At 44.7% G+C, this 16,384-nt stretch overlaps 1 protein-coding gene across 2 annotated transcripts in view; it reads right to left on the reverse strand.

The window, feature by feature from the left end:
* KIAA1549 (KIAA1549 ortholog) overlaps positions 1–16,384 on the reverse strand; it is a 664,130-nt gene that overhangs the window by 73,901 nt on the left and 573,845 nt on the right. For both annotated transcript variants that reach the window (XM_069227988.1, XM_069227989.1), the window contains one exon: positions 12,613–12,665. In XM_069227988.1, the coding sequence (XP_069084089.1) occupies positions 12,613–12,665 (53 nt within the window). The remainder of the gene's footprint in view (positions 1–12,612; positions 12,666–16,384) is intronic.

Consider the following 16,384-nt stretch of genomic DNA (forward strand, 5'->3'; position numbering starts at 1 on the left):
GATCGCAGCACGCACTTAAGTGAAAAGCTGCTATTAAGCTCCGGACAGATGATTAGGCACTAATTCCCCTCCCGTGCGGAACCTCATACGTGCACTTTTCTAGCAAGTCTAGGCTGTTATACGAACCACAGACCTCATCAGATCCCGAGTTTTACATTGCTAATCACTACTGAAAGATGACCTTCATTTAACACTGACGTTCTCTCAAAGGTGACCTTCATGGTAATATTGTTCATCTTTGGAAATAATAAGGTCTATGGCATGGATGAGAGAACTTCATGGAAAAGCAGCAAGCTCTGCAGTTACGAACCCGCCCTGGGACTCTACTCTGTGGGCTCTCATTATACCAATGGTACCTGCCTCTCCATTCCAGAGGGTTTGCTTGAACAGCACTGCAAAGAAGGCTATCACCTCTCCTTCTATTGTCTTCTGCGCGTTCATGATGCAAATATTGTACCTTGGAGACCTAGCTTCCAGTTCCTCACACCTCTCGACCCTCAGCCAGTCTGACAGCCATTGTCATAAGGGATAGCTGTCTCCATTGCAGCGTTCAATGTGGACATACCACCTTAATCAATGCTCGCTGACGCCCCTATTGCTTGCATTTTCTTTCCAAACTCGGTCATTGCCATCATCCTTCTTGCCCACCTGCAACAGTTCTGTGAAGGTGTCACCTAGTTTGTCCTCCAGAACAGAGAGGCAGATCTTCCTTGATGACTGGTGAAAGTTTATTTTTCTTTTGCGCTGCCATCCCGGTTTCCACCAGTGAGAGGGAGTCTTTGTGAGTGTAAGTCTGAGGTTTGTTTTGTTGTTTCTTTTGTCTGTACCTGTTGAATCCTCAACAGGATCAGAAATTGCACAGAGGTTTTTCCACATAGGTTTTCTTCATGGGACATGTCCAGTGGTTCAAGTGGGTGTGCAATTTTGAGGTACACTGATTTCACTTCTGCAACAAAAGTAGCACGTTCAGGTGGACTTCTGGTCAGGTCTTAAATGGCATATGTCTCTTTTGTCCCCTGGCAATACAGGGGGCTGTCACTTTCCATATAGTGGTTTGCACCTTGTTAAAGCACCCTCTCAAATACCTTAACTGGCTAGTGCTCCATTCTGGCTCGAATACCTTACTTTGTGCCTTGATATTCTGTTCTTCCGTCAGATTTCCAAGGTGGGGATAGCAACGTTTGACCCACCAATGCCTCCCAATTGCACTTTGCTGTGGTGTACTATCACCTCTGTGTAGGAGGCTGGCCTGGCTTATAGTGGGTACCTTGTGGTACTTACACCTTGTGCCAGGTCCAGTTATCCCTTATTAGTAGATTAGAGGTGTTCTAGCAGCTTACGTTGATAGAGGTAGCTATAGCAGAGCAGCTTAGGCTGAACTAGGAGACATGCAAAGCTCCTACCATACCACTTATATCACTTAGTACTATATAACAAGAAAACACAATACTCAGAGTTACTAAAAATAAAGGTACTTTATTTTGGTGATAATATGCCAAAAAGTTTCTCAGAGGATATACTCTCTTAGGAGGTAAGTAATATACACAAAATATACACACACAAACCAAACGAGGTAAGAAAACAGTTACAAAAGTAGTGCAAACACTTTAGAACACAATATAATGCAATAGGGAAAAATAGGCCTAGGGGCAACACAAACCATATACTCCAAAAGTGGAATGTGAACCACAAATGGACCCCAAGCCTAGTGTAGTGTGTAGAGGGTCGCTGGGAGTGTAAGAAAACACTAAGGGTGTCCAAGATACCCCACCCCAAGACCCTGAAAAGTAGGAGTAAAGTTACCCTACTGTAGGAAAGTACCATCTTGCCTGGCATGTTACCCCCATATTTCACTGTATATATGTTGTTTTAGTTGTATGTGTCACTGGGACCCTGCCAGCCAGGGCCCCAGTGCTCATAAGTGTGCCCTGTATGTGTTCCCTGTGTGATGACTAACTGTCTCACTGAGGCTCTGCTAACCAGAACCTCAGTGGTTATGCTCTCTCTCTGCTTTCCAAATTGTCACTAACAAGCTAGTGACCAATTACACCAATTCACATTGGCATACTGGAACACCCTTATAATTCCCTAGTATATGGTACTGAGGTACCCAGGGTATTGGGGTTCCAGGAGATCCCTATGGGCTGCAGCATTTCTTTTGCCACCCATAGGGAGCTCTGACAATTCTTACACAGGCCTGCCACTGCAGCCTGAGTGAAATAACGTCCACGTTATTTCACAGCCATTTACCACTGCACTTAAGTAACTTATAAGTCACCTATATGTCTAACCTTTACCTGATAAAGGTTGGGTGCTAAGTTACTTAGTGTGTGGGCACCCTGGCACTAGCCAAGGTGCCCCCACATTGTTCAGGGGAAATTCCCTGGACTTTGTGAGTACGGGGACACCATTACACGCGTGCACTATACATAGGTCACTACCTATGTATAGCGTCACAATGGTAACTCCGAACATGGCCATGTAACATGTCTAAGATCATGGAATTGTCTCCCCAATGCCATTCTGGCATTGGGGAGACAATTCCATGATCCCCCGAGTCTCTAGCACAGACCCGGGTACTGCCAAACTACCTTTCCCGGGGTTTCACTGCAGCTGCTGCCAACCTCTAATACAGGTTTCTGCCCTCCTGGGGTCCAGCCAGGCTTGGCCCAGGAAGGCAGAACAAAGGACTTCCTCAGAGAGAGGGTGTTACACCCTCTCCCTTTGGAAAAAGGTGTCAGGGCTGGGGAGGAGTAGCCTCCCCCAGCCTCTGGAAATGCTTTGATGGGCACAGATGGTGCCCATCTCTGCATAAGCCAGTCTACACCGGTTCAGGGAACCCCCAGCCCTGCTCTGGCGCGAAACTGGACAAAGGAAAGGGGAGTGACCACTCCCCTGACCTGCACCTCCCAGGGGAGGTGCCCAGAGCTCCTCCAGAGTGCTCCAGACCTCTGCCATCTTGGAAACAGAGGTGCTGCTGGCACACTGGACTACTCTGAGTGTCCAGTGCCAGCAGGTGACGTCAGAGACTCCTTCTTCTAGGCTCTTACCTGTGTTGCTAGCCTATCCTCCTTCCTAAGTAGCCAAACCTCCTTTTCTGGCTATTTAGGGTCTCTGCTTTGGGGAATTCTTTAGATCACGAATGCAAGAGCTCATCAGAGTTCCTCTGCATCTCTCTCTTCACCTTCTGCCAAGGAATCGACCGCTAACTGCTCTGGACGCCTGCAAAACCGCAACAAAGTAGCAAAGACGACTACTGCAACCTTGTATCGCTGATCCTGCTGCCTTCTCGACTGTTTTCCTGGTGTTGCATGCTGTGGGGGTAGTCTGCCTCCTCTCTGCACTAGAAGCTCCGAAGAAATCTCCTGTGGGTCGACGGAATCTTCCCCCTGCAACCGCAGGCAACAAAAGACTGCATCACCGGTCCTCTGGATCCCCTCTCAGCACGACGAGCATGGTCCCTGGAACTCAGCAACTCTGTCCAAGTGACTCCCACAGTCCAGTGACTCTTCAGTCCAAGTTTGGTGGAGGTAAGTCCTTGCCTCCCCACGCTAGACTGCATTGCTGGGTACCGTGTGATTTGCAGCTGCTCCGGCTCCTGTGCACTCTTCCAGGATTTCCTTTGTGCACAGCCAAGCCTGGGTCCCCGACACTCTAACCTGCAGTGCACAACCTCCTGAGTTGTCCTCCGGCGTCGTGGGATCTTCTTTTGTGACTTCGGGTGGTTTCCGGTTCACTCCTCTTCGTAGTGCCTGTTCCGGCACTTCTGCGGGTGCTGCCTGCTTCTGAGAGGGCTCCTTGTCTTGCTGGACGCCCCCTCTGTCTCCTCACGCAAGTGGCGACATCCTGGTCCCTCCTGGGCCACAGCAGCATCCAAAAACCCTAACCGTGACCCTTGACGCTAGCAAGGCTTGTTTGCGGTCTTTCTGCGTGGGAACACCTCTGCAAGCTTCTTCACGACGTGGGACATCAATCCTCCAAAAGGGAAGTTCCTAGTCCTCTTCGTTCTTGCAGAATCCACAGCTTCTACCATCCGGTGGCAGCTTCTTTGCACCCTCAGCTGGCATTTCCTGGGCATCCGCCCAATCTCTTTGTTGCGACACTTGGACTTGGTCCCCTTGTTCCACAGGTACTCTCGTCCGGAAATCCACCTTTGTTGCCTTGCTGGTGTTGGTCTTCCTTGCAGAATTCCTCTATCACGACTTCTGTGCTCTTTGGGGAACTTAGGTGCACTTTACACCTACTTTTCAGGGTCTTGGGGTGGGCTATTTTTCTAACCCTCACTGTTTTCTTACAGTCCCAGCGACCCTCTACAAGCTCACATAGGTTTGGGGTCCATTTGTGGTTCGCATTCCACTTTTGGAGTATATGGTTTGTGTTGCCCCTATACCTTTGTGCTCTCATTGCAATCTATTGTGAATGTATATTGCTTGCATTGCTTTCTATTGCTATTACTGCATATTTTTGGTATTGTGTACATATATCTGGTGTATATTTGCTATCCTCATACTGAGGGTACTCACTGAGATACTTTTGGCATATTGTCATAAAAATAAAGTACCTTTATTTTTTGTATATCTGTGTATTGTGTTTTCTTATGATATTGTGCATATGACACCAGTGGTATAGTAGGAGCTTTGCATGTCTCCTAGTTCAGCCTAAGCTGCTCTGCTAAGCTACCTTTTCTATCAGCCTAAGCTGCTAGACACCTCTTCTACACTAATAAGGGATAACTGGACCTGGTACAGAGTGTAAGTACCCCTTGGTACCCACTACAAGCCAGGCCAGCCTCCTACACCTACTACCCCAGAAAGACAGTAAAGTCGAGATAGGGGATTCTGCAAAGACAACAACTGACTGCAAAGCACTGAAGACGAATTCCTGGATCTGAGGACTTGTAAAGGAAGGGGAGCAAGTCCAAGAGTCATGTAAGTGTCCAGGGGGGGCAGGAGCTAACTAAACCCCGGATGAAGGTGCAAGAGGGCTGCTTCCGGGTGGAAGAAGCCGAAGACTCTGCAACAACGGAAGGTGCCAGGAACTTCTCCTTTGGTCAGAAGATGTCCCACGGTGTGCTGGAGGATGCAGAGTTGTTTCCACGCAGAAAGACTGCAAACAAGCCTTGCTAGCTGCAAGAGTCGCGGTTGAGGATTTTGGGTGCTGCCAGGGCCCAGGGAGGACCAGGAGGTCGCCCCTTGGAGGAGGAGACAGAGGTGGTGCTCAGCAACACGGAAAGCCCACGCAGAAGCAGGCAGCACCTGCAGAAGCACCCAAACAGGCATTCAGAAGATCTGAGGAAGACGGTCGACTCAGCACAACAAAAGAGGGTCCCACGATGTCGGAGTCCAACTCAGCGAGTTGGGCAATGCAGGACGGAGTGCTGAGGACCTCAGCTAGGCTGTGCACAAAGGAAGTCTTGCAGAAGTGCACAGAAGCCCGAGCAGCTGCAGTTCACGCAGTACACAGGATTAATGTCTGGCGTGGGGAGGCAAGGACTTATCTCCACCAAATTTGGACAGAAGGGCCACTGGACTGTAGAGGACACTTGGACCCAGCTCCTGTGTTCCAGGGACCACGCTCGTCAGGACGAGAGGGGACCCAGAGGACCGGAGATGCAGATGTTTGGTGTCTGCGTTGGCAGGGGGAAGATTGCGTTGACCCACGGGAGATTTCTTCTTGGCTTCCAGTGCAGGGTGAAGGCAGACAGCCCTCGGAGAATGCACCACCAGAAAACAGTCGAGAAAGCCGGCAGGATGAGGCGCTACAATGTTGTTGGTAGTCTTCTTACTACTTTGTTGTGGTTTTGCAGGCATCCTGGAGCAGTCGATCCTTGGCAGAAGTCAAAGAGGGAAGTGCAGAGGAACTCTGGTGAGCTCTTGCATTCGTTATCTGGTGAGATACCCACAGGAGGGACCCTAAATAGCCCACAGAAGAGGATTGGCTACGGAGAAAGGTAAGCACCTATCAGGAGGGGTCTCGGACGTCACTTGCTGGCACTGGCCACTCATAGGTGTCCATTGTGCCCTCACACCGCTGCATCCAAGATGGCAGAGGTCTGAGACACACTGGAGGAGCTCTGGGCACCTCTCCTGGGAGGTGCAGGTCAGGGGAGTTGTCACTCCCCTTTCCTTTGTCCAGTTTCGCGCCAGAGCAGGGCTGGGGGGATCCCTGAACCGGTGTAGACTGGCTATGCAAGGAGGGCACCATCTGTGCCCTTCAAAGCATTTCCAGAGGCCATGAGAGGCTACTCCTCCCAGGCCCTTCACACCTATTTCCAAAGGGAGAGGGTGTAACACCCTCTCTCAGAGGAAATCCTTTGTTCTGCCTTCCTGGGACCAGGCTTCCCAGGCCCCAGGGGGGGCAGAACCCTGCCTGAGGGTTGGCAGCAGCGGTAGCTGCAGAGAAAACCCTGGGAAGTTAATTTGGCAGTACCCGGGTTCTATGCTGGAGACCCAGGGATGCATGGAATTGTCACCCCAATACCAGAATGGTATTAGGGTGACAATTCCATGATCCTAGACATGTTACATGGCCATGTTCGGAGTTACCATTGTGACGCCACATATAGGTATTGACTAATATGTGGTGCACACGTATAATGGTGAACCCGCACTCACAAAGTCCGGGGATTTTGCCCTGAACAATGTGGGGGCACCTTGGCTAGTGCCACGGTGCCCACACACTAAGTAACTTTGCACCTAACCTTCACCAAGTGAGGGTTAGACATACAGGGAGTGCAGAATTATTAGGCAAGTTGTATTTTTGAGGATTAATGTTATTATTGAACAACAACCATGTTCTCAATGAACCCAAAAAACTCATTAATATCAAAGCTGAATATTTTTGGAAGTAGTTTTTAGTTTGTTTTTAGTTTTAGCTATGTTAGGGGGATATCTGTGTGTGCAGGTGACTATTACTGTGCATAATTATTAGGCAACTTAACAAAAAAAAATATATACCCATTTCAATTATTTATTATTACCAGTGAAACCAATATAACATCTCAACATTCACAAATATACATTTCTGACATTCAAAAACAAAAACAAATCAGTGACCAATATAGCCACCTTTCTTTGCAAGGACACTCAAAAGCCTGCCATCCATGGATTCTGTCAGTGTTTTGATCTGTTCACCATCAACATTGCGTGCAGCAGCAACCACAGCCTCCCAGACACTGTTCAGAGAGGTGTACTGTTTTCCCTCCTTGTAAATCTCACATTTGATGATGGACCACAGGTTCTCAATGGGGTTCAGATCAGGTGAACAAGGAGGCCATGTCATTAGATTTCCTTCTTTTATACCCTTTCTTGCCAGCCACGCTGTGGAGTACTTGGACGCGTGTGATGGAGCATTGTCCTGCATGAAAATCATGTTTTTCTTGAAGGATGCAGACTTCTTCCTGTACCACTGCTTGAAGAAGGTGTCTTCCAGGAACTGGCAGTAGGACTGGGAGTTCAGCTTGACTCCATCCTCAACCCGAAAAGGCCCCACAAGCTCATCTTTGATGATACCAGCCCAAACCAGTACTCCACCTCCACCTTGCTGGCGTCTGAGTCGGACTGGAGCTCTCTGCCCTTTACCAATCCAGCCACGGGCCCATCCATCTGGCCCATCAAGACTCACTCTCATTTCATCAGTCCATAAAACCTTAGAAAAATCAGTCTTGAGATATTTCTTGGCCCAGTCTTGACGTTTCAGCTTGTGTGTCTTGTTCAGTGGTGGTCGTCTTTCAGCCTTTCTTACCTTGGCCATGTCTCTGAGTATTGCACACCTTGTGCTTTTGGGCACTCCAGTGATGTTGCAGCTCTGAAATATGGCCAAACTGGTGGCAAGTGGCATCGTGGCAGCTGCACGCTTGACTTTTCTCAGTTCATGGGCAGTTATTTTGCGCCTTGGTTTTTCCACACGCTTCTTGCGACCCTGTTGACTATTTTGAATGAAACGCTTGATTGTTCGATGATCACGCTTCAGAAGCTTTGCAATTTTAAGAGTGCTGCATCCCTCTGCAAGATATCTCACTATTTTGGACTTTTCTGAGCCTGTCAAGTCCTTCTTTTGACCCATTTTGCCAAAGGAAAGGAAGTTGCCTAATAATTATGCACACCTGATATAGGGTGTTGATGTCATTAGACCACACCCCTTCTCATTACAGAGATGCACATCACCTAATATGCTTAATTGGTAGTAGGCTTTCGAGCCTATACAGCTTGGAGTAAGACAACATGCATAAAGAGGATGATGTGGTCAAAATACTCATTTGCCTAATAATTCTGCACTCCCTGTATAGGTGACCAAGTGCAGTGTAAAATGGCTGTGAAAAAACGTGGACGTTATTTCACTCAGGCTGCAGTGGCAGTCTTGTGAAAGAATTGTCTGAGCTCCCTATGGGTGGCAAAAGAAATGCTGCAGCCCATAGGGATCTCCTGGAACCCCAATACCTAGGTACCATTTACTAGGGAATTATAAGGGTGTTCCAGTGTGCAAATGAGAATTGGTAAAATTAGTCACTAGCCTGCAGTGACAATTTTAAAAGCAGAGAGAGCATAAAAACTGAGGTTCTGATTAGAAGAGCCTCAGTGATACAGTTAGGCACCACACAGGGAACACATACAGGGCATACTTTATGAGCACTGGGGTCCTGGCTAGTAGGATCCCAGTGGCACAGGCAAAGACAAACATACATACAGTAAAAATTGGGGTAACATGCCAGTCAAGACGGTACTTTCCTACACTCTGTCACTCCTTACGATCTGTAAATAACCATTCTGTCCATTATGTTTCGTGGCATGGCACAGATTTCTGTGATATAAATCCAGGTGTTCCTTTGCTTTTTTGGCCTACTTCATCATGGGCCAATTCACCATTCGAGGCCGCTGATATCATGCACAATCATTGTTTTCTCTAGGGCTAACATGTCTGGGCATAGCAGAGCATCCCAGGTGGGTTTTTCATCACTGTGATGTCCCAGACCCCATAATTGATGTTGGTCAAAGCACTCCCACCACCTCACGCTTCACCATTCAGCATTATGGATGGTGGGTTCTCTCTGATCAGCTCCATCTCAGAGGTCATCTGGAAGAGACCAATAAAAGAAAGTCCACATTGCCGAAACGCTGGCCACACATACCCTTTCTGTAACATTTTGAGGCAACTGGACTAGACTGGTGAGAATGATACACAGGCTTTAAAGAAGCATCTAAAGTAGAAAATGAAAGAGATCATGCAATCTTTCTTTGTCTCAATTAAGAAATGAATGAACTTCAGAACTCGGTGAAAATCCTAAGAGCCTTGATTGAATAATTTTGGCAGATGAGTGGCGTCTGATCATACCTCCTTAGCGAGAAAGAAGTGGCGTCCAAAGAACAAAAGATTGTGGCAAGGAGGAAGCTTTCTCATTTCCTTCAAACCGGTCTCTGAAAAACAATTTTTAAGCAATGTAGCTGGAAAAATATAACTTTAAAAGGGAAGCTGGACTTCATTGCCATCTTACAGATGTTAAATTCGATACTGTAAGAAAATTTAAGGGTAACTAATGGCAACAAGTTTGTCCCATATTCTTGAACAATATACAACCTCTACCACCCAATGCTCTTTGGGCGTTTAGCGTACAGATTTACAATAGGTCTAGGTGATGATCTGTATATGAAGCAATCTCTGTATTTCTCTCATAAGGTTAATTTATTGTAGGAAAACATTTACCTCAGGATTCTGAGAAGAAATGCCCTCGAGCTCCATTACAATGCTTTCCCTTGATCACAGTATTTAACACCTTACAGAACAACAGTAATCGTAAGACACCATTTTGGCACTCTAAAACATTTCTTTAAAGGCACAGTGTGCAAGTGTTTGACGATCACTTCTGCAAACTGTTCACTTTATCTATGTTCACACCCACACTAACAAGCCATTTGTTCAAAACTGTCTCTGTTCTGATCTGACCATCCTGATCACTGGTCTATCCTAGACAACTGCAGCTGAGCCCGGTTTAAGTAGCAGTTGCATGCTTCCAATCAGGCCAGCTTTCATCATTAACAAGTTATCTATGTAGGTTTCTGCAAAACAGTGTTGAGTCTTAAAGAACTATTTGTCAGCAATGAAATTACAAGAGAACACAGCACTGATATCCGAAAATAATCAGATTTCAGATCACACTGAGCTGTCTGTTTAATTCTAGGTCAGTCCATTAAAAAAAAGCGTGCGAGTTGACCACTTGGCCGGACAGATCCAGGGATAAAATACATGGAATAATGACCAAATGCTATCTGAGCCCTTAAGAAGGAAATAAAAAAAAAAACAAGCATTTGAAATGCAATGGGTATTGCATTTGCTTGAGTTAGAGCTATTGGCGTTGTAAATTCATAACTGGACTTTTCTTGCCACATAAATTGGTCAACCCTGCCTCATAATTTGGGCATTTCCTACCACATAATTCGGCCTGTTCCTACCACATAATTCCAGTGGCCCTGCATATATCATTAAAGCACTTCCATTTTCCTTCTTCCTCTATTTGCAGCTAAAAATTAAAATGATGCCATTTAGCAGCCTAATTTAAATCTGTCGTGCTAATTCCAATAGAATACCACTTTCACCACCCCACCATTAGAGTTGCTGGCTGGCTAATGCAATTCCCAAAACAAGACAGCCACAGAGAAGTAATTAGAAATAAACAAAGGTTCACCCAAACATGTCAAGAGTGATCAAACTGTCATAGTGTAATAAGGATGTTGGCCTGAATCACGGCCATAATTGCAATAAAGAGAGATTACTAAAAGATATATAATTATCATATAAACCCAAAAAGCCTTTATCAGAAATAAATGTTTGGCATTAGAATTTAATGCTCAGAACAGCCCCAAAAAGAACACCACAATGAAAATAGCATTTGTAAGAAACATGGTCATGTTACCATAGGGCATAACCACATGAAAATAAAGCGACAAAGTATTACAGCATAACCATATATTTAGCCCCTAGAGGGTGCAGTGATTTACACATTTTCAGGGCTAACGTGTCTACTGCAATGATATTACAAACAAGACCATTAAAACACAAATTACTCTCAGCTGTAAAACAAAAATTCCAACCATGAGAGAGGTTAAAAAAAAATCACTGAATGGAGGGAGGGTTTGTTATTTTGTGGTCCCCACTAACCTAGTGTGGGGACCCATAGACAGAAAGGGCAGGTTCTGGTGAACGTTTTGAAGGTGGTCCCATTGTCCTAGGACCACCACAGGCTGAGTTATGAGCAAAAATGTTTTGTAAAAGAATGCCCTGCAAAGCATTATGAGTCGATTGAGAGCAGCAAATACTGTAGAATGTTGACTGAAATGCTCAGAACTGACCCTAGAGAACTCCACAATAAAAATATCATTTGTAAGAAACATGGTCATGTAACCATATAATTAGTCCATAGAGAGCATAACCACATGAAAACAGAATGGCACAAAGTAAGATAGTCCAACCATATAATTAGCCCCTACAAGGCATAGTACCTTACCCATTTTCAGGCCTATTACAATACTCTGGCCTTTAGAACTCAAACAACTCTGAGCTGTAAAACATGAGTTCCAGCCATAAGAGAGCTTAAAAAAGGACTGACTGGTGGGAGGGGTTATTATTTTGGGGTCCCCACTAACCTAGCGTGGGGACCCAGAGATGACCTAAACAGAAAGAGTGTGCCATATTGAACATTGTGGTGGTGGTCCCATTGTCCTAAGATCACCACAGGTTGAGTTATGGGCACACATGTTTTGAAAATGAATGCTTGCAAAGCAATATGGGTGACTTTTCCCGAGTGCAGTGAATATTGTAGTCTTGGCTATCCTGGTGTGCTGTGAGAGCCACATTGTGGATTTATGTGTTTTTAGTAAAGCATTTATCAATTATAATTTTTTTTGAGAAAGCTAAGAAGCGTGAAGGGGAGAGCCAAAAGAAATGAGTGATTAGGTAACATTGTGAACAAAGTGACCAGTGCTCCAATACGCCAATGGAGTTTGCGCTGTTTAAACTGTGAGGGCCATGGCTGCCATGGAGTATGAAGGGGAGAGACAAAAGAAGAAAATAGTTCACCAACGCTAAAGTATATCGGCAATTGTGCAATTATCTATGTAATAGGGTCAGTCTGCAAGGTTGTAACAAAACTGCCCCAAGGCGGGACAAACGTAAAGCAATTACCAATGAAATCAAGGGACTTTAGAAAGGCAAGCCCACGAACTAGTGAAAGTGATGGGCATGGGGTGGGTGTGGTTAAAAGCCAGCTTGACCTAAAAATCCGGAATCCTCAGGGATAAACCTGCGTGTATTAGTACAGAGAAACACAGTTTGGTGGACACCACTGGCCTGTCTTGGGTACTTGACATGTCAGCAATATTCACAGCTTAAAGTTGCTGTGTCCAGATTGGTTGCAATAAAACCAGAAAGCTATTTGGTCATGCATGCTGCGTTGTAGATGCATAAGCAACTTCAAGCAACATTGGCAGACATTACGAAACGTCACCTGGGTGCAGTTGAATGATGTGTACATGAAGATCTTATGCTTTTCATACTTCTCTTGAAATTGGTCCAGTGTAGATCACTGGCACGAGGCAGCACATGCCTTTAGACAAATCTCACCTGGGAAGCAAGCTTGGCGTAGATGAAGGGGGTATTCCAAACTCCACATATCTCTGAAAAAAGTGAAAAAAAAAAACAAGTCACTCTGAGAACTATTCAGAGATTATAAACTGTCAAAACAATAGTAATATGGCCAATTCAAATTCAGGCACGGGGTCTTTACTCAAAGCATGTGAAGAAAAAAATTGTTTAACAAGTAGCATCGCTGATCCACAACTGTACAACAGTAGGCATGAAAATAACATACATCCTTGGATGCAGTGGAGACAAACATTGAAGCAAATCTATAGAGCAGCAAAATCAATTAACAGCGCATCAATCTGTTGCTGTTATACATGTTACGCTGAGATGAATCATGTCTAGTCATCTGAGTGATTCATAAGGACATTTTCATTAAATCCATGAACACTATGGTCGAAGAACCTGAAAACGCTTATTTCAAATAGAAACTGTCCTGGCAAAAAGAAATATTTTAGCAACATTTCTTATTTTTCAGTTAATGCTAATTAACATTAATAAGAAAAACAGGCCACAAAATGGGAGTAAAATCTCACTTAACATATCCAGCTTGAAGAGAAAAAAGCAAGAAATGTCACAGATGGAGAGCGATCTCTTTAAAGAATACACTGACCCTGACAGTCTAAGGCCGCAGCCTGCTCCAGCATGCCAGAAAGTAACACAGTTACAGCTGACCAGAGTTCTCTTATATTAGGCAGTTACGAAACAGCCAAAAACAACTTGTATATTCACTCTCCTGCACTACTAGGATACTACGAGAAGGGAGAAATGGTTCGCATTTTAATGAAGATAAAAACATAATAGGACAGTAGAAGTACAAGACAGACATCCTTCACACCATGGGATCTCCATTCTATTCATAATGTCCATGCCTTGGATAACCAAGAAGTACAAAAACTGAGGTAAGAGAGTGAAAAAAGGTGCCACAGATTTAGTCAAACTAGATTTCTTAAGAGACATGGCTTACTTAAAGGTCTGTTCTGGAAGAGAGAAGTATTGGCAATGTCCTGGAATGATAAAAGTGTTCACTTGGGCCTCAATCAACTTCACCACTATGATCAATGAAAGGTGCCATGGGCCCTAATGAAAGCTAGGAAAGTACAAGACAGCAATAGTCGGGTACAGCTGGCCCCTTACATTCCTGTATCCGATACCTGCAGCACTAATGAGAGCTATCTCTCGACCACTAAAATGGATAGTCACCCAAGTCAAAATAAATCACAGCATCTGCTACATAAGAGGGAATTCAGTCACATAGAGAAGGCTCTACAAAGATCACTTCACTGTTTCCTCTAATTTTTCATAATGTTTAACATATGAAAAGAAGATAATTCAACCAAAGCCACCTGTTCAGCAGACTAGTAAGACCACGCCTTCTCTTTAGGCATGTTCCAGATCAAATGTCATCTTTAACCATTGCAAGTACAATTTTTTTTTCCTAACACCAGGATGACTTTGTGAGGGGTTTCTTAATTCCCCAATTTCCCAATCTCAAGTACAGATAAAGAAACTAAAAAAATATATATATCTTTATTTTTCCTTTTTAATTTCCATGGGAAATATTATTCCAATAAAAGAGTTACCTACTTCTGAATCCTTTGTGAAAATGGATAATTTTGGTGCAGTTTTCTGCACTTAGCAGACTACTTATGTCGCTGTCATCAAGGTGTCATTTTAGAATTGTATAGTTTAGAGCATGGTGTGTATTAAAGAAGTCTTAACATTGACACAGAATGAAAATGTCACTTACCCAGTGTACATCTGTTCGTGGCATCAGTCGCTGGAGATTCACATGTTCTGCATAGCTCGCCATCTGGTGTTGGGTCGGAGTGTTACAAGTTGTTTTTCTTCGAAGAAGTCTTTCGAGTCACGGGACCAAGTGACTCCTCCTTCTGTCTCCATTGCGCATGGGCGTCGACTCCATCTTCGATTGTTTTCCCCGCAGAGGGTGAGGTAGGAGTTGTGTTGTAGTAATAGTGCCCATGCAATGGAGTGACTAAGTATGTACCTATTTAAGGTTAAAATAATATATATACAAATGTACAAAGTTGAAGCTAACTTCCGAACTGCTACAGGCTCCCAGGGAGGTGGGTGGGCACATGTGAATCTCCAGCGACTGATGCCACGAACAGATGTACACTGGGTAAGTGACATTTTCAGTTCGATGGCATCTGTCGCTGTAGATACGCATGTTTTGCATAGACTAGTAAGCAGTTATCTCCCCAAAAGCGGTGGCTCAGCCTGTAGGAATGGAAGTGGTTTTAAATAATGTTCTTAACACGGCTTGACCTACTGTGGCTTGCTGTGCGGATAGCACGTCTACACAGTAGTGCTTGGTGAACGTGTGTGGCGTAGACCATGTGGCTGCCTTACATATTTCTTGCATTGGGATGTTTCCTAGAAAGGCCATGGTAGCACCTTTTTTTCTGGTTGAGTGTGCCCTTGGTGTAATGGGCAGTTGTCGTTTTGCTTTAAGGTAGCAGATTTGGATGCATTTAACTATCCATCTGGCTATACCTTGTTTTGATATTGGGTTTCCTGCATGAGGTTTTTGGAATGCAATAAATAGTTGTTTAGTCTTTCTGATGTTTTTCGTTCTGTCAATGTAGTACATTAATGCTCTTTTGACATCTAAGGTATGTAGTGCCCTCTCAGCTACGGAATCTGGCTGTGGGAAGAACACTGGTAGTTCCACTGTTTGATTTAGGTGGAACAGTGAAATAACCTTTGGTAAAAATTTAGGATTAGTCCTTAGGACGACTTTATTTTTGTGTAGTTGTATAAAAGGTTCTTGTATTGTAAACGCCTGAATTTCGCTTACTCTTCTTAGAGATGTAATGGCGATGAGAAATGCAACCTTCCAGGTTAGGAACTGTATTTCGCAAGAGTGCATGGGTTCAAAAGGTGGACCCATGAGTCTTGTTAAGACAACATTTAAGTTCCATGAAGGAACAGGTGGTGTTCTTGGTGGTATAATTCTTTTAAGGCCTTCCATGAATGCTTTAATGACTGGTATCCTATATAGGGAAGTTGAATAGGTAGTCTGCAGGTATGCAGATATTGCCGCAAGGTGTATTTTAATGGAAGAGAAGGCTAGGTTAGATTTTTGTAAGTGAAGCAAGTAACCCACTACATCCTTTGGAGTTGCGTGTAAAGGTTGGATCTGATTATGATGGCAGTAGCAGACAAACCTCTTCCATTTACTTGCATAGCAGTGCCTAGTGGACGGCCTTCTGGCTTGCTTTATGACTTCCATACATTCTTGGGTAAGTTGTAAGTGTCCGAATTCTAGGATTTCAGGAGCCAGATTGCTAGATTCAGCGATGCTGGATCTGGATGTCTGATCTGTTGGTTGTGTTGTGTTAACAGATCCGGCCTGTTGGGCAATTTGATGTGGGGTACTACTGATAGGTCTAGCAGTGTTGTGTACCAGGGTTGCCTTGCCCAAGTTGGTGCTATTAAAATGAGTTTGAGTTTGTTTTGACTCAATTTGTTTACCAGATAAGGAAGGAGAGGGAGAGGAGGAAAAGCGTAGGCAAATATCCCTGACCAGTTCATCCATAGGGCATTGCCTTGGGACTGCCTGTGTGGGTATCTGGATGCGAAGTTTTGGCATTTTGCGTTCTCTCTTGTTGCAAACAAGTCTATTTGAGGTGTTCCCCAGAGTCTGAAGTAAGTGTTTAGAATTTGGGGGTGAATTTCCCATTTGTGGACTTGTTGGTGATCTCGAGAGAGATTGTCTGCAAGTTGATTC

The sequence above is a fragment of the Pleurodeles waltl genome, chromosome 4_1 (genome assembly GCF_031143425.1).
Source record: "Pleurodeles waltl isolate 20211129_DDA chromosome 4_1, aPleWal1.hap1.20221129, whole genome shotgun sequence".
NCBI lineage: Eukaryota > Metazoa > Chordata > Amphibia > Caudata > Salamandridae > Pleurodeles > Pleurodeles waltl.